The 24,283-nt window shown below is 41.7% G+C and overlaps 1 protein-coding gene across 8 annotated transcripts in view; it reads left to right on the forward strand.

The window, feature by feature from the left end:
- tnrc6c1 (trinucleotide repeat containing adaptor 6C1) overlaps positions 1-24,283 on the forward strand; it is a 180,320-nt gene that overhangs the window by 151,183 nt on the left and 4,854 nt on the right. For 5 of the 8 annotated variants that reach the window (XM_079887825.1, XM_079887830.1, XM_079887823.1 and 2 more), the window contains exons 4-17: positions 9,059-9,376; positions 16,298-18,691; positions 19,428-19,613; positions 19,921-20,084; positions 20,183-20,260; positions 20,480-20,537; positions 20,628-20,776; positions 20,889-21,020; positions 21,371-21,514; positions 22,377-22,496; positions 22,635-22,718; positions 22,860-23,106; positions 23,556-23,720; positions 23,822-24,007. In XM_079887825.1, the coding sequence (XP_079743951.1) occupies positions 9,059-9,376; positions 16,298-18,691; positions 19,428-19,613; positions 19,921-20,084; positions 20,183-20,260; positions 20,480-20,537; positions 20,628-20,776; positions 20,889-21,020; positions 21,371-21,514; positions 22,377-22,496; positions 22,635-22,718; positions 22,860-23,106; positions 23,556-23,720; positions 23,822-24,007 (4,425 nt within the window). Of the gene's footprint in view, positions 1-9,058; positions 9,377-14,950; positions 15,052-16,297; positions 18,692-19,427; positions 19,614-19,920; positions 20,085-20,182; positions 20,261-20,479; positions 20,538-20,627; positions 20,777-20,888; positions 21,021-21,370; positions 21,515-22,376; positions 22,497-22,634; positions 22,719-22,859; positions 23,107-23,555; positions 23,721-23,821; positions 24,008-24,283 lie in introns of those variants that run through there. The other 3 variants (XM_079887828.1, XM_079887829.1, XM_079887827.1) reach the window with 2 other exon arrangements.

The raw sequence follows: 24,283 nt of genomic DNA on the forward strand, positions 1-24,283 counted from the left end.
CATTATAAATGTTAACTGTCACTTTTGATCAGTTTAATGCATGCTTGCTTACTGAATAAAAGTATTTATTTATTTTATTTCCCAAACCTTTGAGCGGTAGTGTATATTGATAAACAGCAGTATTTAACTAAATATTAATATTCTCCTTTCAGAAGTTCCTGATTTAATCAATCTGAGTCAATCTTTTTATGAACCAGTTAATTAAAAATAGCCGTCTGGATTAATCGTTGCACTAAAATGATTTGGACTTCCCAACATTTCTTTAGAGAGATGATGAAGGCCACTTGTAGGAAAGTCCCTTTGAGTATTGATTCAGTTTGCTGGTGTGTAATACAAAGTGATATTTTACATTGTTACGTTATACTGCTACTTTTTACTGGAACAACTACAACATTTTGAAATCAGCTGATCTGCTGTTCAGTTGCATAACATAAGGAATTGTTACATAAGTTGCATAACATAAGGAATTTAAGCTTATTGTTATTGAAACAACTCATTTTTGAAGTGAATAGTTTAATTGTACAATAAATTTGTACAATTACAGTGTCAGTGTTATGATGACGATCCGATCATTTTATCACTCTTTTTTTAAAGAGTAAAAGCATGTGCCAGAGAGGAGGGGAGGGTGTTCATTTGAAGTGCAGTTAATTGTGGGTGAATATGGTAAGGATTCCTCTCTGCTCTGTGCTCGTCCCATGAGACACGTCCCCAGTCACTCCAGTTTTCATGTAGAGCAGCTCCCAGTCTCCTCCTCGTGTGGGTCTTTTCATCTCTCTGCGAGAAACCGCAGGCCTTAAATACAGCTACATATTTAAACGCTGCTAATTAAGATCTCCGGACTCATTCGTGCAAGGTTAAACATGGAAAGCGAGGAGATTAGCATGATAGGCGAGCGTTGTGATTATTTCCCTGCAATGTCTTCCACTGATTAATGATCTTGAAGCCTTTGAAACGTGTCCATTGGCAGGGTCAAGTCATGCGTCACTCTCGGTTGTGTAGATCGTATTAGAACTAATCTTATTGCTGCAGGGTATTGAACTCTCTGACCACGAGCTGGCTGTTTTGTTTGACATCTAGAGTTTGATACTGTAAAAACAAAAGATTATTTGCTTGAGCTAATGCAGCGCTAGTCAACATTGGCAAAGCACACATACAGATCTCAAGCCATTTTTTATGATGCTTATGATTCTGTTACATTTATACTGGTATATCTGACACCCAAACAGAAAAATCGGTTTGCTCTTATAGGCTATATTACGATGGCTAGTCATACTTCTAGTTTCTTATCGTTTCGAGTCTTTTGATTTTAATATAATGTGAATTTGCATTAATATTATCTATCTATATTACCATTTCAGTCGTATCCGACTCTTGGTGATTCTATGGGCAAGAAACCGTCCATGAATTTTCATGGCAATGTTTTTTTCCAGGGTACGTTGGCAGGTCTTTCTCCAACCCTCCCTATTACATAGCTTGGGAGGACACACAGACACAGACACAGACACAGACACAGACACAGACACACACACACACACACACACACACACACACACACACACACACACACACACACACACACACACACACACACACACACACACACACACACACACACACACACACACACACAAACCTGCATGTCTTTGTACTGTGGCAGAGTGACTTATCTTTAATTTGTTATAAATAACATTTTGTTCATTTGTGTCAGTCAATTTCCAATTAAAAAAAGGAAAATAATCAACAGATATAAAGTATACTACTCACCAATGCTTCATTTATTTGATCAAAAAGACAGAAAATATTATTACAGTTTAAAATAACTGTTTTTATGTTAATAAACTGTAAAATTTTATTTATTCCTGTGATATGCAGTACTGCAATTGAAATCACATAATCCTTCAGAAATCATTCAAATATGATTTGATGCTTAAGAAATATAAGACGTAGTACGTCTTTAGACATAACAATGTCTTCAAAATAAATAATAAAAGTATCATTTTTCTTTTAAGTCATACCGACCCCATACTTTTTTTATGCTATTTGTGTAAAGTATTTAATTGGCTGAATTATAAAAAAAAATTCAACTGAATTTACAGTTATTGTTTCCAGTTTTTCAAATGAATTCACAGTTATTGAATCCAGTTTTTTTTAATTTTTTTTTTTTATTGTTGCTCAATATAAACGTGAAGGATGCTTTTGGTTATTGCATCTGTTCTTGCTGACAAAGCACAAAAATGCAGTCTTGTGTCCTCCCCATAGCCATTCAAATTGCATGGTTCCTTACATAGCAGTTATAATGAAAAGTATTACCCATCATTTCCTGAGCCAGCTGCTTGGTTAACTGTACATAAAGATGCCTCGCTTAAAACTATATTATCTGTTAACATCTGCTCACTCATTTTGACCTGTCAGTTTATTACATTTTGTGCATCCTGTAGCAGCCTGTGTGAGGTTTGTTTGTGTTGTGAGGAAGTGACAGATGCTCTGCTGTGATGAGATCTGGGAGAGGCGGAGAGAAAAAAACAACAACTGCAAGGTGTGTATCTCCATAGCAACAAGCTTAGTCTGGGACCCGGGGATGCACAAGGCATCACAAGGTGTCTGTGTAAGTGCCACCCTAAGGAGAAATACTCCATGTGTCTGGCTCCTGAGGACATGCACAAACAGAGGATACCCTCTGCACTAAGATATCAGATGTTTCACTGCTTCAGAAATATTCTCTCAGTAAGAAATGTAAATAAGGGTTAGAAATTATGAAAAAAAAAAAAAATTCTAATGAAAGTTAACATGAAAGGATGCGATGAGTAAGAATTTGGTGAGAGAAACTGAGAATCTCTCTCTCTCTCTCTCTCTCTCTCTCTCTCTCTCTCTCTCTCTCTCTCTCTCTCTCTCTCTCTCTCTCTCTCTCTCTCTCTCTCTCTCTCTCTCTCTCTCTCTCTCTCTCTCAGAGCATTTGTTTTTGTTATTTTAAGAACAGGAAAACCTGGATGTATAAGGAAGCCTAACAGTAGACTTATGAATATACATTTTTCTAGTTATCTAATCTAGTTCCTAATCTTGATTGCAATGCGGGTCCTTTGAGGCAAAACGTTTGTGAAGAAATGTCTATTTGTGAAGTGCTATCTCTCTTAAATGTTTTTTTTAAACCCTGTCTGCTCACAATTGACCGAAAGTCATGAAAAAAAAACATGGAAATTCACTGGTCAGAAACTATGACTGGCTTGTGATATTAATATCACCTTAACAGTACCAAGCATTTTCTCAAACAATTTCACAGAAACTTGAGTTTTTGTATAGATTGCAAATCACTTAAATGTTTCCAAAAAATAAAATCAAGTTTTTAAAATGTTTTAAATTATTGTTTTCTCCAGACTTTCTTGTCATTTGTACATGATTTTAGTTCCTTAACTATTATTGTTTTACAAACTCTATATAACTATATATTGTTTGGGAAAACAAGGACGGTTTAAAATAGAGCATTTACAACAGAGTACAACAAAGTGACAGATAATGATTTGGTAGCACAATATCTGCCTGTTCTCTCCTCCACAGACGGCCACTAACGTGCCATTGAGAGAGAGTGACGTTCAATTATATTGACCTCAAAAACCTGTTCACTCTGTGAGGTCTAATTCACATCTCCACATCTCATAACTCACTTACAGGCTGAAATCGGTGCTGGAAAGCGCTTTTGATCAAAATAAACCCACTCAGCGCTTTTTGGCCTCCGTTTGAAGTCACTGCTCATATTGGAAAGCCTGTCATTACGTGTTAGCAGCATGTGCGGAGTGTGTGTCTGTAGTAGGAGGTGCAGTCAGTGTGCTGTATTTACATTTAAGTTGTCTCCTCTGTATTTAGACTGGGCTCAGGTCCTGTAATTTCATCCTACTAAGACATGTTACACCATTCTCGTACCTTTAGTGCTTTCATCTGTCCTGTGAAGTCGAAGAATTGAACGTTTAATGCAGGATTTAATTTCTCTTCAGACAGTAAATGAAGCTGTCTACGTGAAAGAGAGAGAGAGAGCTGTAGCACGCCGTAAGATGGAAAATACTCCCTCGGGCCAATATATTATGCTTTTTTTTTTCTCTTTGAAATGAAATGCTGCTTAATTCTCTGAGAATTCAGAGCGCATATGAGCTGTTTTGCAAACATCTTTAATATCTTAGCGGCCCCCCCCCCCGAAAGCTGATATCTGCTTTCTCCTGTGTCAGTCTTTTCTTTTCTCTTTAGAGCATTTTTTTATTTTATTTATCTGAGCACCTTTTGTGTTTTTTGTTTGTTGATAAACATAATATATGAAAAAGCTTTTGCATTTCTGCACAAGCAGTGTTTGTTCAGTGTTTCTGTTCCATACAGTAGATAGAACAATGGTAATTAAAATAATTTTCTTGGATCAGTAAGTCAATGTATATCGACTGCATTAATGGCATAATGTCCATTACCACAGACAATCATTTCTTTTTCTTTCTTTTTTAAGTAACAGTATGGCACTTACAATGGAAATACACGGGGTCGTGCACTTGCAAAACGTGGGTTTCAAAGCAGAAATCGTGAAGCTCATATTTGTTAAAGCACTTGCATGAATTATTCAATCTTTCAAATATTTTTTTATATAGTTAAAAAGTTGTCGAAATCGTCAGTCTTGTAGTGGGACTACTATTCAGGCCTGATGAACTACTTATTCATCACCGTAATCCATATGAAATGTTGTCTTGTATCCACTGGCATATCATGTGAGAGTTGTTTTTTGTTTGTGTACATGTTTACTTTAAAACAACAAAAAACGTTCATAATTTTATTATTTAAAAATTACAAAATTATTATTATTATTATTGTTATTATTAACCCATAATATAACATAAAACAGATCCTTGCCAGATCTCTGTGTCAATGGTCTTGCTAGTTGCCTTCATGCTTTTACACGTGAGAGTGTGTATCAGAGCGACAAAGCTTTAAAATAAGTCTCCGTAAACTGGTTAGCAGTTAAAGCATTTCAGTTCACATGAATCTCCCTATGGTGTAATTGTTTGAGGATTTGTGTCCAGTGTGGCCATGTGTCCAGTGTTCAGAGAGCTGGATTTAGATGCATACACACAGAGACTCCTTTTTTCCCCCCTCATCTCCCATTCGAGGACTCATTGCATCTCCCTCCCCCTTCCACTCTCAAACCACCCCTCGCCAGTGCTGCGTTGTGATTGGACGAGTGCTGACAGTTTCCACAGAAGCTTCTAGAATACCCTTCATCAAAGGGCCCTGACTGCAGCAATTTTTCACGGCTAATTTTTTTAAAAGTGTGAATGTGCAGGTACTCCCAGAATAATGACGAGAAATTAGCCATGCGTTTGGCAGTCCGTATGCTTCCCATAACACGTTCATAATCGTCTGTAACAATGGGCTGACTCAGACACGTATGTGAGAGGAGTGGAGGAATCTGTAGCGATTGGTCGGCCAGCTCTTGGCAGGCAGGCTGAGCTGGACTTAATCGGGGATTGGCGTCACCGATTCCAGCTTAGCACTGCGACTGCGCCACTGGAGAGCGTCTGTGCTGCAAACATGCCATGAAAGAGAGCAAGGGGGCCACGACTGGGGGAGGAACTTGCATGTGAGGGAGAGAGAAAGGGAGAAATTGAAAGGACATGTTCACACTAGCTCAGGATTCATGTTTTCATGTAGCATTCAGGCTGTGTCACAATGGGCCTCTCCAGTGCATAATCTATAGAATGTGATTGTGAGCCTCTTTCCAGCCTATTGGAAAGAAGCAGTGGATGCTGGAGAATGTAGTTCACCTGATTACCACAAACCTTCTTTAATGAGTGATGTTAGTGAGTGCTTTAAAGACCTGACAGAAAACGCTGTATTTATGCTTGCACAAATGTGAAAGAGGCTGTGAGGGAGAGATGAGTTCTTATGTCAAGTCCAGTTTCACTCTTCATTGCATTGCATCTTAAAGAAATTGAAGTAAACCCAACTACACTTAAATGTGCTAAAATAACGATTGAATCAAGTTATTTTGAAGTAAACCATTAGCTAACAATTACACATATTAGCTAAATATACCTTTACAAATTTGATGTTAGGTGTTGGCAGTCAAAATATGAAACTGGTTACATCCATTGCATTCCCAAGTGTAGTCCAAGTATTTGTTTTTTTATTCAGCACCTTGAATTATTGTTAGCAGGTCTTCAACCCAAACACGTTCTACACATCACCGCAATGGTAACACCCCAAAAACATCAACAGAACAGAACACTAAAGATGAATGAGGCCTCCCCTTTTCTCAGCTTGGTAAAAAAAATGCATAAAATAACACTCTGTAAACATTTACTCTCCCTATCCAGTCCCATGCAAAGCATGATGGATTGTGGAAATCTTGTTAACAGTTTATGCAATGCTACTTTAACACAATAAAATCATTCATGTAGTCCCAACTGTAATGGATTGTGGTTGAACATGATTAAATTAAAATGACAACATATCAAAAGATTTTCAACAAGCAGCAAAATCCTTTATTTATTTATTTTTTTTGGTGTATTTCATTGTGTTGATCGACCATTGAACAGACTGTACTAGTTAATCATGTCATCGAAAATTCTCCCTACACTCTCAAACAGCTTCAGTAGTCATTTAACATTCAGTTATGTAATTTGCAGTGCTTGTTTATCAGATGACTAGCTAATTCCCTTATGAAGTATGCAGTCTTGTACCTTTGCCTTATTCCTGATATTTAGGGTGTATTCACACCAGGAAAGTCCGATAGTTCACTTGCTTTGGTCCGGACCAAATAGAATGTTGATTTTTTTTTTTGTTTGGTACGGTTCGCTTTCACACTGCTCTTTTTGCAAGTGAACCAAAATGTGTAAACAAAACCACACGTGTGCTAAGGTCGTCCATTCAGTGGACAGGAATTCTCAAGCAGGGAAAAGCAGGAAGTGCACAAACTGGCTCAGCATGGAGATATTTCGTAATGCAGTATTTGTTATTTTACTGATCTGGTGTTATTCTCTACAAACGCAATATGAAGAAACTAATGAGCATCATATGATACAATGTCATCTATACAATGTTGTAATTAGGATTTTGAGAAGACGACGATGTGCTGCAAGACGGTTCCGGCGGAGAGAACATGCTTTTAAACCATTTAAGCGCGATAAGACAAAAGAGAACGGTCTGTCTGTGAATGTCCTGATGCACACACGACGCACAGAAAGACGCGCAACAGTATCGCGTGCACAGACAGCGCGCCGGAATTCTCGTTCTCTTTCACGCTTGAACGAACAATAAGACACCATTATGCCAAAATGTCCGTTTTGCTAAGTATCCTCATAAGAGCAGTCAAATAAAAAGGCGCAGTTTTCTGCAATTGGGTCGGTTCATGTTCACAGCGTAAACGAACCGTACCAGAGTTCGTTTGGAACCGTACCGAGACCACCTCTTCAGCTGGGTCTCGGTTCGATTGTTTGGTCCGCACCCGAGTTTGATTGCTGTATTCACACCTGCCCAAAAGGTCCGCACCAAGGGGGGAAACGAACTAGAGTTCGATTCAGTCGAACCAAATAAGGCAGGTGTGAATACTAGGGATGGGCGATATGGCCTAAAAAATTTATCACGATAATTTCAGGTATTTATTGCGATAACGATACACATGACGATAAATTATTTTCTTCTGTAAAATATCAGAATGTTATTTTTAAGTTGTGTTGTGTTTTGTTTAATTCCATTTTTCTTTATTTAAATTTCGTTTTTTTTCCCTTTATTTAAATTAAACAGACCTGTGTGTGTGTGTGTGTGTGTGTGTGTGTGTGTGTGTGTGTGTGTGTGTGTGTGTGTGTGTGTGTGTGTGTGTGTGTGTGTGTGTGTGTGTCCCCGTTCTCGGAGCATATAAGCCCTGCTCGCGTGAGGTGAGCAGACACACTCGGTCTCTCTCGCGCACTTTCGCTCGCGCGCGCAGACACACTCGGACTCTCTCGCGCAGTTCGTTTCGCTTTTGTCCAGTCCGGCGCCTCATATGCCGCTTCCCGCTTTCTGATTTTCTGTAACCAAACCAGTTCCAAATTGTGGAGGTAGCTCCTCGCTTAACAACAAGCTTCTCCTCAGCCTCACGTCCGCCTTCCGCCATGCTTCACTCCGCACGTGAACAGTGAATCGGGCACGCACAAAACTACGTCATCAACTAGACTTATCGTTATTATCGCGAGGAGACAAATTTTTATCGTGGGGAGAATTTTCAGCGGTATATCGCAAACGATAAGATATCGCCCATCCCTAGTGAATACACCCTTATATACGTACACTTTAAAATGCATACTTAATACTTAGTTGCGGAACTGTTTTTTGAAGTTTTGTGGTCTGTTCGACAAGGTCTTTGTGTGAATAATTGCAGTGCATCAGTGTAGACCTATCTTTGAATGCATTTTGATATTTCCCCCTCTGTCACTCTGCCTCAAAATTCAGAAGCTCCTAAAATCAATAAAAGCCCAAAAACCCACGAAGTAGAGTTATCAAATAGTTTTTGGTGTTTTTCCTCCAAGCTTCTGCTCCTCCACCAGACAGTGGTTTATCCCCCAGCAGTATATGCATCTCCCCCCGTCTGTGAGATAGGAGTGCGTTACGTAAGTCCGGCACTCATTCACACAGATGTTTGTGCTCCCACTGCTTCATCTTTGCCTCTGCCTCAGGCGGAGATCTGCCTGGATCAGTCTCTCTGATGGCTAATTGTGTAACTGTTTCTACCTCCTCCACAACACTGAGGTATTAAGATAAACGGCACTTTCATTTCTTTTCGTCTCCCTCCCCAAGTGCCCTTCTGCGTCTGTGATTGGTAGAGACAGGCGAACCGACATCCTCAATGGTCTCGCACCCGCTCGTCCCTCCCGAATCCTCTCATAGTCATCCCTCTTAAGACACTTCCTGTTTGCTTTCGTTACGGCATGTGCTAAAATTAACTTTATGCTTCCCTCTCCCTCTTCTCTCCCTCTTCTCTCTCTCTCTCTCTCTCTCTCTCTCTCTTTCTCTCTCTGTCTGTCTTTCTCTCGCTCTTTCATCTCTGTGTCCACAGTGCCAGACTCTGCCAAGCCCAGCCCCACCCCTCCTCCCCCCACCAACCCCAGCACCGCCATCAACCCGTCCGTGCCCTCAGCCAGCAGCAGCACTGGTGGCAATGGCAAGCGCGCACCCTCCAGCAACCAACAGCAACAACAGCAGCAGCCGGCAGCCCCTCGCTACCCGCCCAGAGAGGTGCCCCCTCGTTTCCGTCAACACGAACACAAGCAGCTACTGAAGCGGGGCCAACCTCTGCCCGCCGGGAGCACGGCTCTTGCGCAGCCAGTGTCCGCCAGCCTTACACCTCAGCCCTTCTCCTGCCAGACCCACCCAGGTCAGCCTCTCCTCCATGATGCACACGGGATAGCATGCTGAGTCAGGGACCAGGGTGCAGCCCAGAAAAAATCTTGCGGCCTTTGTGTCGTCCAAAGTTGGTGACCATGTGGTCTTTTTTTGTCGTTTTATAAAATGTTGGAGGAAAGTGGAAGAGCTGGTTGTGGCGGAGGTCTTTGGATGCTGGTTTGTACAGGCTGTGGTGGTCATACAGCACATTGTGTAAAACTATAAAACTGTGTTCTTAATTAATAAACGATCTACCAGCGAGGTGATGAATGGAGACTTAACAACAAAACAAATTACAAATAGGCAGAGAAAAGAAAAACTAGACGATGAGAGGCAGGCATAACATTTTTTGGAATTTTATGGTATAATGAATAGGGCTGGGTGAAAAAGGATTTAATGATTGATTGCACTCTTAATGTACCCAACAATATACCCAAGAATCAAATTGGAATTTAATTGAAATTGTGAATCGGAACAGAAACAAATCGGGAAATATGTAACTATATTCAGGCATAATATTAGATTTTAATTAAAAATACAACTTGTAAGTTATAACGGCTTAAAAAAATGCCTCTTCTTCCATTCCACCGTGTTGTCAAGCTATTTTTTAATCTAAGGGGCCATTCACATAACACATTTATCAGTAGAAATGAGTTGGGTTTTTTTTAAGTTTAACTTTTTTTGAGTGCCACATTTTTACAATGCCGTGTTGTGCGAGACATCGCAAGAAGAGAGAAGCGAGACGCGGAGCACAACTGTCAGAAATGATGGTCTAGCACATATCCGTAGACAAACAATGTATAAGTATCAGAGTGGAATGAAAATAGCAAAAATAGCAGTGGAATAGGTAGCAAAGCGGAATGAAAAAGTACATTATGTGTGAGCAGCCCCTAATGAGGCACAAAAGATGTGGTTCAATAGGCAGTAAAATGGACTAATTTATTCATCACACAGTCAGGGTCTTGTTAAAATCTCCTTTTGACATTTAATCATGGTCTTTGTGTTATATAGTGTTGTTTGAACTCATTCATGTGTGCATGTGCAGTAGGCAGTAGTGGATGCTGTTTTTTTCGCTCTGTCTCTGTTTTGCAGGCAAAGAAAGTTAGGTGGAGAGAAACAGTCATGCTGAGCTGTTTTTTGCTACTTCCTGTGTTTGGAGGCGTGTGGGTGTGCCAAGAGTGTTGTAGTTTGTACGTGGACTTGGCAGTCTTCAGCTGTTTCTGTGGCTTCTCGACTGATGTGGCGGAGTGAAAGAATGAGTTTGAGAGGAGAAAGGAGAGATGGCAGACGATCAGCTCTGTGGGCAGGGGTGATTCACAGCTTACAGTAAATGTGCGTGATTTTAAAGGAGTCTCCTTTGATTGGGAGGAGAGAAGAATTGTCCATGTGCCGGCCCATATATGTGCCATGCCAGAGTATTGATTGGCTCTGGTCTGAAGCAGGGGTCTTCAATGCTTTTCAGGGCAAGGACCCCTCTGGCGATAGAGACATGGAGCAGGGACCCTGATACAAAATGTCAAACAGAGCTACATATTAAGCATATAGTCTTCAATATTAATAGAGACCAACCATATTATGATATACAAGTTATATTATGCTAAGACAGTAGATTAAAACTGTGCGTGTTATTGTTGCACATGCATATTTTTCTATATATTACTTTATTTTTATTTTTAGGCAGCATGTACTTAGCCGTCGGTCCTCTTAGCAGCATGAAAGACAAAACTTTTATTCAATTAATTATATATAGCCTCGAAAGCACGTAAAGTCCGCTCCATTTACAACCACTAAAAAGCTGTCATTCATCTCTGTTGGCGATCTTACAAAGTTCCATTAAAATCAATAGATATCTACACTGCATAATTAATCTCTTATTTTGTTTGTCTTTGTTAATGAGAGGATTCGTAGGCATTCAGAACTCTGGCGTTTTAAGCGGTGAGTGGAGTCTGATTAAATTAAACACCTCTGATTGGCCATTGTGTTCAAGAGATCAACAAACATGACTGTGCATTGCCTGTATGGCAGTCCCAGAATGCATTGTGATGGTTTTTAAAAACCTACCTACACTTGCATTTCTTTTCCTGCTCGCTTCTGTCTCTATTTGTTGAGTTTGCTTTTGGGTATGTTTTGAGTCGACACGTGCACTGAGCTGTGGTTCCGCTGAATGTTACTTAACGGTCATTGGGAGCCTAGCAAGTAATAAGAGCTCCCAGCTTTCTCTCTGTGTGTGTGTTTTTACAGGAAGCCACTGGAATGCAGCCGAATGGCCCACAGCTCTGCTTTAAGCCAGAAGCAGCAGCAGCAGCACAGAGGCTGTATTCATTTAGCTTGTCTCTTTTGCTTTCCTACAGTCGTCACATGGATATCTAATGTAAAACAGCCCAAGGGTCAGAAACGCTTTGCCTTCTATCCGCAGAAATTGTAGAAGTCGATGCATTTTTACTTTTGTGTGGCCTCATGCCCCATTTTCATGTGTGTGTGTGAATACACAATCACGCCTGTAGTAGTGTGATTAGGTATACAGCTTGTAATGGTGTGAATGGGTAACAGCTAGTCAGAGCACAACTGAATAAAACAGAATGCCAGGGTCTTGAGTCATTATTTAGCACTAGGGTTTGTTGTTGTTGTTAGAGGCACATAAATTACACACTTCACCTTTAAGGCCTAGTGCATTTGTTTCTCAATGTAGATTTGAGGTTTATGTTGCAGTGTGGCCGGCTGCTCTGTGGAGTGGATTACAACTTACAGGCCTGATGTTGCAGAGGAATTATCAGCTCATTATGGGCCTGTTTGCCTCAGTGAGTCCTGTGTTCTCTTCCCCCAACCACCAAACAGACCTGAGCGCTGGCTCTGCTCCCGGCCATACAAACTTTCTCTCTTTTTCTTTTTTCCTGTCACACCCATACAACTTGCATGCATCCTACCAACGCCAACACTGTTGTGACCGGGAAGTGAAGTTGACCGGGCTGAGAAGGCCCAGCTTAGGAAATGTTAAATAGAACTTTCCCATGTAAAATGGAGTGAAGCCTCTCTTCCTCCCAAAAGTAATGTAATCAAGAGCTGAAAAACTATTCTGGTAGAGTAGTTTGCTTCAAGCCAGTACAGCTAGCTTTCCGTTTCTTTGGTTTACAGAGAACACATGCACATACAGGCATTGAGGGCTTTGTCAGCAATCTATACCAATATGCTGCTCTGTACTATTTTATTGCCTGGTCTTGATTAGTTGGATGAGTTCTTATTGTCATGCCTGTGTTATTCTGCTAACATCTGTTCTAGTCGCCCCCTGCTGCCCAATGCTAGTGGTCACCTAGTTTCAGCCTATTCCTGATGTCACATCCTGCCATGGATGAGCTGGACTGTGGTATAGTAGATCAAGACGGATGGTTGTTGCATAAGACCCTCATGCATACTGGCCCCTCCCTCCTCTCTACCACTATGCATCTTTGCAACAACTGACAAATGGCAACATCAGTAAAGCCCTCTGTTCTTCACCCCACAGTATCACTGCTATTGATTTGTACATGAATGCATATACAAACACAGGGCAAAAAATGACACAGTTTATGCTTCCATTCACACTGGTTACATTTGTTTTAGTTAAAACAGTGAGATTGATTGCAGTGGAAAGGAATCGAATGCAGAGGTCCTGAGACTTGAGATTTATTCCCGAAAAAACAGCGAGATGTGTTGCAACGTTTAAACCAATGTAGTTATCATAACTAAAAACTAACAAATAAATGGAAAAAAAATGGAAAAGAAACTAATTAGAATTGATGCCCTGGCAACTTGCTGAAAGAAGTTGAAGTATTAATACTTAACTAAAACTGAAATAAAAATTTTAACTATTTAGAAATATTTTTTTTTAAATGGCAAGCTCAATACATAGTTACTAAAGGTTAAACTAAAATTGTAATGAAAACTGTATAAAAGTATAAAGTATAAAAATAAAAGCCAACTCAAAAATTGTTAAAAAAAACTATAATATAGAACAAATAGTAAAACAACACTGGTTTAAACACAAAACATTTTTATATAGACCATTTAATTATAGCGAAGATGCTATTTTAAGCATGGTATAAATATAGTAATAGGTAAATTACGCATTTACACTCCTGATGTGTTCAGTTTAATTCAAGATTAATATTGCTAATACACTGGAATCTTCCTTCTAATTTGAGGAAATGGCAAAGTTTAGACTTTTTTTTAAAAAAAAATGTATTGTATATTTTTCAGAAAATGTAAAAATAACAATGGTTGACCTCTATTAGTAACAAATTACATCCTCTTTGTTTTAAGTGTTCCTAAATGTTGGCAAGAAATTTTTAGGTAATTCTATTTAGAGAAAGTGTGCACGTGTGCCGCTGTTTGTCTAGTGTTTGACAGGACTAATTTGTCTCCAACACAGGATGGTAAACTCACTCCTTTCCCCTTCCTCGGCTGCATCGTGCTGCCTGGATAGTACTCTGGCACTCTTACTGTAATAGTTACTACAGAAAGACAAAACCAACCAATAACTATTTAGGTAGTAAAACCTAAATAAAATCTAGCATTTAGATCTACTTGTTTGAGGATTTTCATAAAAGGGTCATTTGCAGAAAAGGGAATAATCAATAATGAGGCTTTGATTACATCATTGCATATTTGGCTAGAAAAAGCTGGCTCTGAGTTGGAGTATAATACGAGTCTCTGTTCTCTTCGGACTTTGGTGTTTTGTGTATATAGGAGGCGCTGGGATCATTTGTAAACAATGCCCTCCTTGATGCCAAGAGCTAGTGTGCTTTTGTAAGTGTTCATCTCATTTTCTGTGTTTCTATCTCTCCTGTACTGGAGCCATCCCTTCTTTTCTCCCAGCATGCATGCTTTCCGGTCGTCTTTTTGTCTCCTCTGCATCATTAAAGAGCGGGCACACTCTGCACAGACATTTAGTCCTTGGCCACCTGCCCGCCTACATGTGAGCCTCATTTGGTGTGTTTATCCTGTTTCCCATTCAGCCATTGAAGTGTTGTTTTCCTCTAAACTTAGGACCGCACCTCTAGTTTGCAGAGCTATAACTTCACACACCCACTGTACTTTTAATATTACAAGAAGACTATACTAAAAATTAGCCATTATGACAGGGAGCTGTGTGTGTTTCTGTATTTGCAGTCCTTGCAGTGCAGCCTATGCTCTGAGGCTGGCTTGCTTTTGTGCATCTATTCAGCTCGCTCTATTGTGAGCAGCGGTGCTAATTGCAGTCTGAATGGTCTCGGCTAAATGTTTTGTGACAGTTTGAAAGCATGAAAGAAGAGAAGGGTGCACAAGAAAAGAATCTCTTTTTTTTGTTTTGTTTTTCCTCCCTCCTAATGGCACAACGGAATGCTTTTGGCTTTAACCTTCAACTCCCATGCAACCCCTTTCCCCTCCCTCACGAGAGAGTCTCCTCTCCGAATCAGGAATAGAGGTAGATATAAATAAAGCCCGGGTGAGGGAACAGAGATCGGATCCTGCCGAAGCTGTGAGGGACGAACGGGGCGGTCGCTCGTGTACTGAGCTGCAGCTCCTTGGCAGCATTTCAAATATGAGCCTCAGAAGCCTCTCGAGCAGCAGACATATTGTAACAGGGATGGCCAGTGCTCTGCACGCAGCCTAGCGCTTCTCTCAGGATGGTCGGGCGACATCTCTCTTCAGGTACTTTTCCACTTCTCTGCGACCCCACCCCCTCCAGCCTCATAGTACGATCCTCCACGCGCTGATAACAGGCATTTCCTTTGCTTTGCATTTCCTTTGCTTTGCTCCCTGCTGTACTGCTGCTGTTTGATTTGGAAGCATACCATTCAAATAACTGCAAATAAAACGCAAATCCTTAAAGCTATTGCATTGCTTGTTAGAGATTAATGCAGGGCAGAGGTTTGCTGAGCTCATCTGATAAACTTTCTGTGGCGAGACACTGTAAGATGTTGATGGCAGCTCTAAGCTTTTTTGGCTTCAGTTCAGATTTGATAAAATGGCGTCCTTTACTACGCAGTGACTCTTTAGAAGGACAGCGTTTGTGTTGGAAATGCACTATCCTCTCTTTTATATACTCCCTCTTCTTTATCTTTAATTGAAAGGGTTTTTTGCGTGATTGGTGACACAAAGCTTTGTGCACGAAAGCTGCTGCTGCTTTGCTCAGATCTGACACAGACTGAGCTGTCTGCGCATGCAAAGCCACACAAAAACAACAACAGAGTTGAGTGAGTGCCAGGAGGCTGGACACAATTTGCCAACGAATGAACACAACAGGATCCTATTATCCATATGTGGGCATTTGCACTGCTTTCAATGTTGAGCTCAATGTGTCAAATCAGATTTAGAATGAACATCTTTGAAACCAAAGTGCGGTTGTAACCTGTCAGTCCAGCAGAGGGAGATGGTTGTGGTTGGTAGAAGGTTTTGTGGTGACAGCAGTGAAAAATAATGACTCCAGGGCAGCACATACATGTGAACCTGCATTTTTGAAGGTGCATTTTTATTATATTTTTATAGGTTATGACCATGGCTACCGTGCTGATGTAAAACCCTATTTGTCTTAAAGGAAGCCAAGAAAAAAAATGTTTTGATCAGTCTAAGCAGATCTTGCGGTAAATGGTAATTTAGATGAATGATTTGCAGTGTTTTTATTTTTTTAATGCAAATTATGAAATGCATCATCTGAGAACTTTGTATTTGTATAGAAAAAGTGTTTTTATATTTTTGAAAATAAAAATATTTTCCATAATCTAATGCAGTATTGATAACTGCATTTATACATATACTGTATTTCATAATAACATGTCGTCTATAAAGAAAATAATGCCTTGTTGTGATAATATCATGAATTAATTAAATTCATATATATATATTACATTCACAGTATCTTAATAGTTTGTTTCTTTCTCTCCAATTCTTTTTGTAGAGCTGCCCCCACAGAGTGGCCTGGCAGCCCAGTATGAGAATATATCCCTCAGTCGCAGTGCCACTACAGCCTCTACCAACAGCTGCAGCAGCTGGGATCCACTGATTATTGACGAGCGCGATACGGAGGCGTGGCCTTCCATTTCATGCAAAGAAAGCCACGCACCTGCAGGATGCCCCTTGGACACTGAAAGTATCAGTGACATCAGCAGCATGAGCATGGCCACAGGAGCTGGCCAGCAAGGCCATTTCTCCACCAATCACCCCAGCAAAGCCAATGCCAGCCACTCAGGAGGTCTGCTCTCTAGTCAGGGTGGGGCCAGCAGAGGCTGGGGCTCTGGCCCTTCTCCTGCCAGTGGAGGAGAAGGGAAGAATGAAGTCTCCAGCACATCAGTGGGAGCCAGGGGTTGGGGCTCCTCCAACTTTAACTTGAACTTAAACCCCAACGCCAACCCCTCTGCCTGGCCAGTTCTGGGACATGAAGGGACCGGCATGGGTGGCGGCAGCTCAGGAGGAAGCAACCCTCCTCCTCCTAATCTCTGTAGCCCACCGGGCACTTTGCCCAGCCAGGGCTCTAGCAGCAGTGGCAGTATGGGTGGTGCCAATGGAAATTCTGCAGGTAATGGTGGCAATGGCAATGGCAGCACCACATGGGGTAGCAATGTGCCCAGTGACTCCTCAGAGCCACACTCCACCCCATCCACGAATGTGTCTTTCATCTCCGAACCTCAGAACCTTAACACTGATGGACCAAATCACACTAAGCAGGAGCCCAGAAGCCCAGGCCACAGCCTGTCTAACTGGGGCGTTAGCCCTGCTGGCATGGGCTCGTTTATTCAAACTCCAGGAGGAGCCTCGCAAGTCAATGGAGACGAGGAACTTGTTTGGGGTAATGGAGATGCCAAGTCTGGTGGTGGTTCAAAAGACTCTGGTTGGGACTCAGGGAGCAGCTGGGGACAAGGAGGGGCCTCAGGCACTTCTGGCTGGGGACAAGCTGCCTCAACTGGGGACTGGGGTAAGCATTCCAACAGTGAGGCCAAAGGATGGGATTCTTCATGCTCTCCCACCCAAGAGCAGCAGCTCAATTCTTGGGTCCGTGGGGCCAATGCTACAGCTAGTGAGGGAAGCAGTGACAGCATGGAATGCCATCCTCGCATGAGGGACCACTCATCAAGAGATGAGGCTCCCCCTATTCTGCCAGCCCAGGATATGGACCCTCGGGTTCTGTGCAACACAGGCTGGGGACAAACACCAGTGCGGCAGCACACAGCTTGGGAGATTGAAGAAGCTGCACGCTCCAACCGCAAGAATGACATTGGAACTGAAGCCTGGTGCTCGTCATCAAATGCAGTCAAAGTAGGACCAACACCAACTTCTGGCAGTGCCAACCCAAACTCTGGCACTACATCCAGACCTGACTCTGGAGGCAAGAATGAGGGCCCCTGTCCTAGTACTGGAGCTGCACCTGGATGGGCCACAGCCATGCCATCACCCCAGGCTAGCTCTGGTTGGGCTGATCCAACCAGCAACAAGAAACCTTCCAGTGGTCCTGGAAGTTGGAGCAGTACCCCAGCCGGAGGCCAAGGTGGCAACCTGCAAAAAAGTGGTCAGACTTGGGGTTCAGAGGAGAAATCTCCTACCTGGGAAGACAGTCACTCTAAAGCCAAACCACAGGGCTGGGCTGAGGGGCACAAACAATCTCACGGATGGGGCAATGGACCTGGTGGAGAAAGTGGGTCTGGAGGAGAATGGGGTGAACCTGGAGATGGAAAGAAAAATGGTCCCTCCAGCTCTACCTGGGAGGGAGAGGGTACTAGCTGGAACGAGGGCTCCAGGGGATGGGGAAAGCCTGCCCCGGGAGTAGGGGGAAACTGGGGAGATGCACAACGCCCCAGTGTGCCACCACAAGGATGGAATAACAAGCCTCAAGAGGGCACCAATGGCAGTAGTGGCAGTGGAAGCGGAAGCATGGGTTCTTGGGGAGGTCCTAGCTCTGTAAAGCAGAGTGGCTCTGGATGGAGTGGAGGAAATGGTGGAGGTTCTAAACCTGACCATCCTGGAGACCCCACTGGATGGGAAGAGCCCTCTCCACCCTCCATCCGCCGTAAGATGGAGATCGATGACGGTACCTCAGCTTGGGGGGACCCAAGCACTTACAACAAGACAGTCAATTTCTGGGACAGGAATAACCCTGGGATCCAAGGCAAACCAGGACCTGGCAATGCCAACAATGTACCCAACAACCATCATCATCATCATCCCCACCATAACCAACCTCCCATGCAGCCTCACAGCCATGGAGGGCCAAACTCAAACAATAATAACATTTCCCCTGATAATGCTGGCCCACATCAAACGGGACCGCCTCACAGTAGAACAACCCACATGAATCCAGGTAAGAAACAAGACTCTTTGGCATTTATTGTCAATGACCTTTAATTAGTTCAAATGTATCACTATACCTTTGATTATAATGCCATACAAATCAAGAAACAAAAAAACTGAGTAACAGTTCATGCTAACAGAATAGTGTTTACATTCGATCTATGAGTGAAGTTCAACATAGTGTTTGAGCCAGGAGGAAGTGTGTAATTAGAGTTGGGTCGCCATCTGTGGGGAGTATCACTATTCCTCAGCAGGATACTTGGAACAGACCCGACGCCCTCTGCTGTTTGTGTGTAGCTTTACACTCCCTGTGCCAAAGCTGTATTTAACATGGCATCCTCAGTTCTCCCATGTGCCAAGAACTGAACAGACATTTAATATTGTAGCTTATTATTCCATTTTAAGAAAGTGAAGCTTACCAAGTTACATTTGTTTTTTAAATAAAGCAAAGCTTTAATTACAATATATGTTTTAAAATGAATAAATTCTTAAATTCATGTTCATTTTTTTAATTCAACTTCGTACTCCATGTGTTATGCTGGTAATGTAATTTGTAGAGGGGCAAAATGCAAAACTGAATTGTTATGCTGATAATATAATTTATAGAGGGGAAAAATGCAAAATAGAAGATATCTAACTTTTGGACCCCACTGTATGAACTGCATGGTGCCAACCTTTAAAGCATTTAGTACATTACTTAATATGCAGTGAAAACTTGTTCTGAAGTTTGCAATATTTCTCTGCAGGATGGGGTGAGATGACAAATGTACATTCAAAACCTGAGCCCTCATGGGGGGAGCCAGCCGCCCCTGCAGTAAGTGTGGACAATGGCACTTCTGCATGGGGCAAACCCCAAGGTGGCTGGGGTGATAATGGCCCTGAGGTCTATGGTCGAGGCAACGGACCCCCTGGATCTACCCCCTGCAAACCTGGTTAGTTTTATTCATTTACATTTATTTGAATATTGAATTAAATATTACAAAAAAATCACATGCAATTATACAGTTGCAAATTTACAGTGTTGGAAATTGATGTTGGTCAGATGCTAGTTATCAGAGCTTTGAAATGTGCAACAACAGGGCCCCCTGTTGTTGTAAATAATGCATTGCAGGATTGTACATGTTTTGCTATTTCAGCAAGGAAAAAATAGTTTGTTTCTTTTAATTGTAAACATAACTATTTGCAAATATTGATCTGTACTATGGACACTTCCATAAATCTATCTTTTTCATCCTCCAGCCCCCAAATCTATGCAAGATGGCTGGGGAGGTGGTGAGGACATGGGCATGTCTGCAGGGCAATGGGAGCAGGATGACGGCGACATGTGGAACAGCACTGCATCTCAGGAGAGCAACTCCTCCTGCAACTCCTGGGGCAACCCACCCAAAAAGAGTCTACCAAAGGTAAAAAAATAAATAAAAAAGCTACATGAGTTTAATGTAGGTGTTAGTCACATTACATGCTGCAGATTGAGCTCATTGATCTCTGTTTTTGTTTAAAGGGAAAAGTCCCAAACAAACAGGATGATACCTGGATAATGAATCGTCTCATCAAGCAGCTGACTGACATGGGCTTCCCTGTAAGTGCTTTATCTCTGTAAATATCCCAAATATCCCCCTGTATATTTGACTGTTGTGCCTGGGGTTTATTTTGTGATGTTGACTGGCTAGTTGTACATTATCCCTTACATATAGCCATACATGTCTAGTTACAAATGTATTGGCTTTTTAAAATTAATATTTATTAATGCAGATGGTTAATTTCTGGGTTTTTGCTGTGCTTGTGTTTGCCTTTGCAGAGAGACCCTGCAGAAGAGGCCCTCAAGAGCAACAACATGAACTTGGATCAGGCTATGAGTAGGTTTTATACCTGCAAAATCTTCAGTTCCTTCAGATTTTCTTTTTTCTTTGCTAGAATATTGTATTTAAATATTAGTTGTGTTGTAGGTGCCCTTTTGGAGAAGAAGACCGAACTAGATAAACGGGGGATGGCAATCTCTGACTATAACAATGGCCTAGTCAATAAACCAATGGGCTGCAGGCCTTCAGTCATCTCCAAAGAATCCTCTTCAGATCGCCCCCCCTTCTTGGACAAGGTTTGTGCTTCTCACAATTAAAAATCAGCACATTCTGGTTATTCCATCTAGAAGACTTTACATTGTGGTGGATATTGTTTGACTTTTGTTTTTTTCGTTCTTTCCTCCTTAGGATGCTGGGCTAGCAGATGATGCCCAAACCTCACCGTTTATGCCTTCTCCGAGCCTGAAGCTCCCATTGGGTAGTGCTTCACTCCCTGGCCAGAGCCTTGGAGTTGCAATGCAAAACTTGAACAACAGACAGGTGGGTCTATGAGGATCTATGTATATTTGTCTTCGATATTAAACCATATCTATTGTTTTTGTATATCTATTTAACTTTTTTAAAAGTCTGTCTTTTTTATGTTTTATGTCTGTATTAGTTTTATATGATACAGTGACATTCATACAAACAAATATTAATTTCATAAGTGTGGCTTAAGTGGCCAGATATTTTTTGGGGGGCACAGTTTTTCAGCCACATTGGTCCACGTTCGTCCACATTTCTGTGTAGATATTGGTATATTGCCCACTTTAAAGCAGCAGCATAACAGCTTTGAGCATATCCTCATGAAGTCAAATTCCGAATAAGTAGTTTTGTGTGCGTTTGTGTAGATGCAGAGTGGAGTGTTTGGTAGTAGCGGAGCAGCACAAGCCCGGGCCCTGCAGCAGCAGCCTCCTCTCCAGCCGTCAGTGCCACCTCTCAACTCGTCCCAGCCTAGTCTTCGCGCTCAAGTGCCTCAGTTTCTCAGCCCTCAGGTGTGCACAGACATGGACACAATTGGTTTCGCACTAGGGGTGGGAATCACATGGTACCTCCATATGATACACAATACATGGCTCACGATACCGATATCATTACGGTACAGCAATTCTGCGATAATCAGTATATTCCTAGACAATCCTATAATGATACATCATGATATCTGTCTAATTATGAAAACAAAATGCCTGTGAAAAGATTAAGTGCAGATTTCCAAAAGTTTTTCAGTCTGTAAATCAAATTTAACATTTTAAGTAAATGAAACATTTTATGATTATACTTTTTAAAAGCTTAAACTTTTCATCTCAGTGTTTACCAGCTTCCTTAAAATAAACCTGGGAAGGAATAGTGTTGTCAAAGGAAACGACTTTTTACATAGCATTGACACTAGCATTTCCCCCTTGCATTTTGAGCGCTGTTGAGCAGATTCTTAAACACCTCTGATTGGCCATTGTGTTCACGCACTCAACATATATGTCTGGGCATATTTGCATCTATTATTTTACTCACACTGCTGTCCGCCATCCTGTTAAAAACCTCTTTTTCTTAGGCTAGTTAACTTATGTTCACGTTTCCTTCATTAATGTGTTGAGCGCCACCTCGAAGAGCCATGAAGTAGCGACGCTGGGAGCAGGGAAATCTATTTAGAAATCTATTTAATTAAAATATCAATATTTGGTGCCAGCGTATTGATTCTCGTATCGCACGAAGGACAACGATATATTGCCCTATCAATGTTTTGTCCCACCCCTATTTAGCACCTTACTGTGACACTGACTTCATTTGGTGACACAACACTTGAGTATTGTGTAGGAGTGATGAAATCATGCTGAACTCTGACTGTCTTTTCACTGAAAGGTTCAAGCACAGCTTTTACAGTTTGCAGCAAAAAACATTGGTCTCAACCCTGCACTTTTAACCTCACCAATAAACCCTCAGCATATGACCCTGTTGAACCAACTTTATCAGCTGCAACTGGTAAGTGCCAGTTTTTTGACATCTTGTTGATACTTTCATCTGTAATTTAAAGAATGTATTTTTATTTGTCAGCATATAATCTTAAATTTCACTCCTAATGTCTCATCACAATGTAAATTTGTCTCGATGATTTTGCAGGCGTACCAGCGTTTACAAATTCAGCAGCAGATGTTGCAGGCACAGCGCAGTGTTTCTGGCCCCATCCGACAGCAAGAGCAGCAAGTGAGCAGTTCTCCTCCAACTAGTGTCATCATGATACCATTGAAAATGAAAACCCAAAAAAAATAAGTTTGTTTGTATGTTAAATCTCAGCCGCCTTTAAAGTTCAGCCTGCTCTGTGTTCACAAGCATGTCCTCTTGCAGGTTGCACGTACAATCAATAACATGCAGCAACAGATCCAGCAGCACCAGCGGCAGCTGGCTCAGGCTCTGCTGATGAAACAACAGCAGCAGCAGCCGCCCCCCTCACACCCGGGCCTGCATCTCAGCGCAGGCAAATCAGCTCTGGACACATTTCCATCCCATCCCCAGGTCTCCAGCCTCTCTGTTTCCGACCTTCAGACCAAAGAGCCGCAGTCTTCTCCAAATTCCTTCTCACCCTACGCTATTTGTGAGTTGCCAACACTGTCTGCTGTTGTATTCTTTGTGTTTAGACAAGTAAAGTTCCAAATGTTCTTCTATACAAGGTTCGCACAGTCCTAGAAAACCTGGAATTGCCATGGAATTTTTAAAGTCTTGGGAATTTCTGTAGAGAATATATATTTCAAGTTTTTCTCTGCTTTAAAATGGTTCATTAGCTAGATAGTGCTATTTGGTACAGATCAATTTGTTTGCAAGCCATATTGATGTTCAACCTGTGAGCAAATCTTCTTATTTTATCATCCATTCTTTTCAATGAGTCAGTCACCCGGTTCACAATGATTGACCTGAATGATTAATTGGCCGATAAAAACTCCTATTCAGTTACAAATGACTAGAAAGGTCATCAAAAGGTTTTTTGGAACTTATTTTCTCTTTAAATTCACCCCCGCTGATCCTTGCAAATGTGCTTCTCTGTAGCTGGATTAAATCCCAACATGAATGTAAACTGCATGGAGGTGGGTGGCCTGTCCATTAAGGACTCTCCTCAGCCTCAGTCACGCCTGTCACAGTGGACACACCCTAACTCCATGGAGAACCTATCTGGGAACTCCTCTCCAATGGAGCCCAACTACAGCAAGCATGGTACGCATCACTGTTACAGTTATCAGTATTGTAAATATGTGGCATAGTGGTTAATTTCAGGCCTGATACTGATGATATTCCATACCACCTATTTTATACAGGGCACTCTGCAGGCCCCAGTCTGGGTCACCCCAGTAAGCCCCAGCTGGATGATTCCTACAGTCCCTACAATCTGATTCCCAGCTCTGAGTCTCCTGCCAGCCCTCTGGCACCTCATGATAGCTGGGGCCAGGGAAAGAACACCAATGACAAGATCTCCAACGGGACCAATATCAACTGGCCTCCAGGTGACTAACTGGCATCTGTAAAATCTCTTTGGACTAGTTATGGTATTATGAAAGCTCTGAAAGGACTCAAAAATATTTTAATACTTTTGGACATTTAGGTCACACTTAAAATAACGGAATGTCATTACACTGGATTAAAAAATACCAAACAATGTAGCCTCTGCAAAAAATTAAATGCATGAATAATTGGCCATTTTTCAACTGACTTTTGCCTTAGGTGTCCAGCAGAATAACTACAGGTGTAGGTCTTCACATTAACATAATCCACTAATGTTT

Source organism: Squalius cephalus (genome assembly GCF_949319135.1).
Source record: "Squalius cephalus genome assembly, chromosome: 1".
Lineage (NCBI taxonomy): Eukaryota > Metazoa > Chordata > Actinopteri > Cypriniformes > Leuciscidae > Squalius > Squalius cephalus.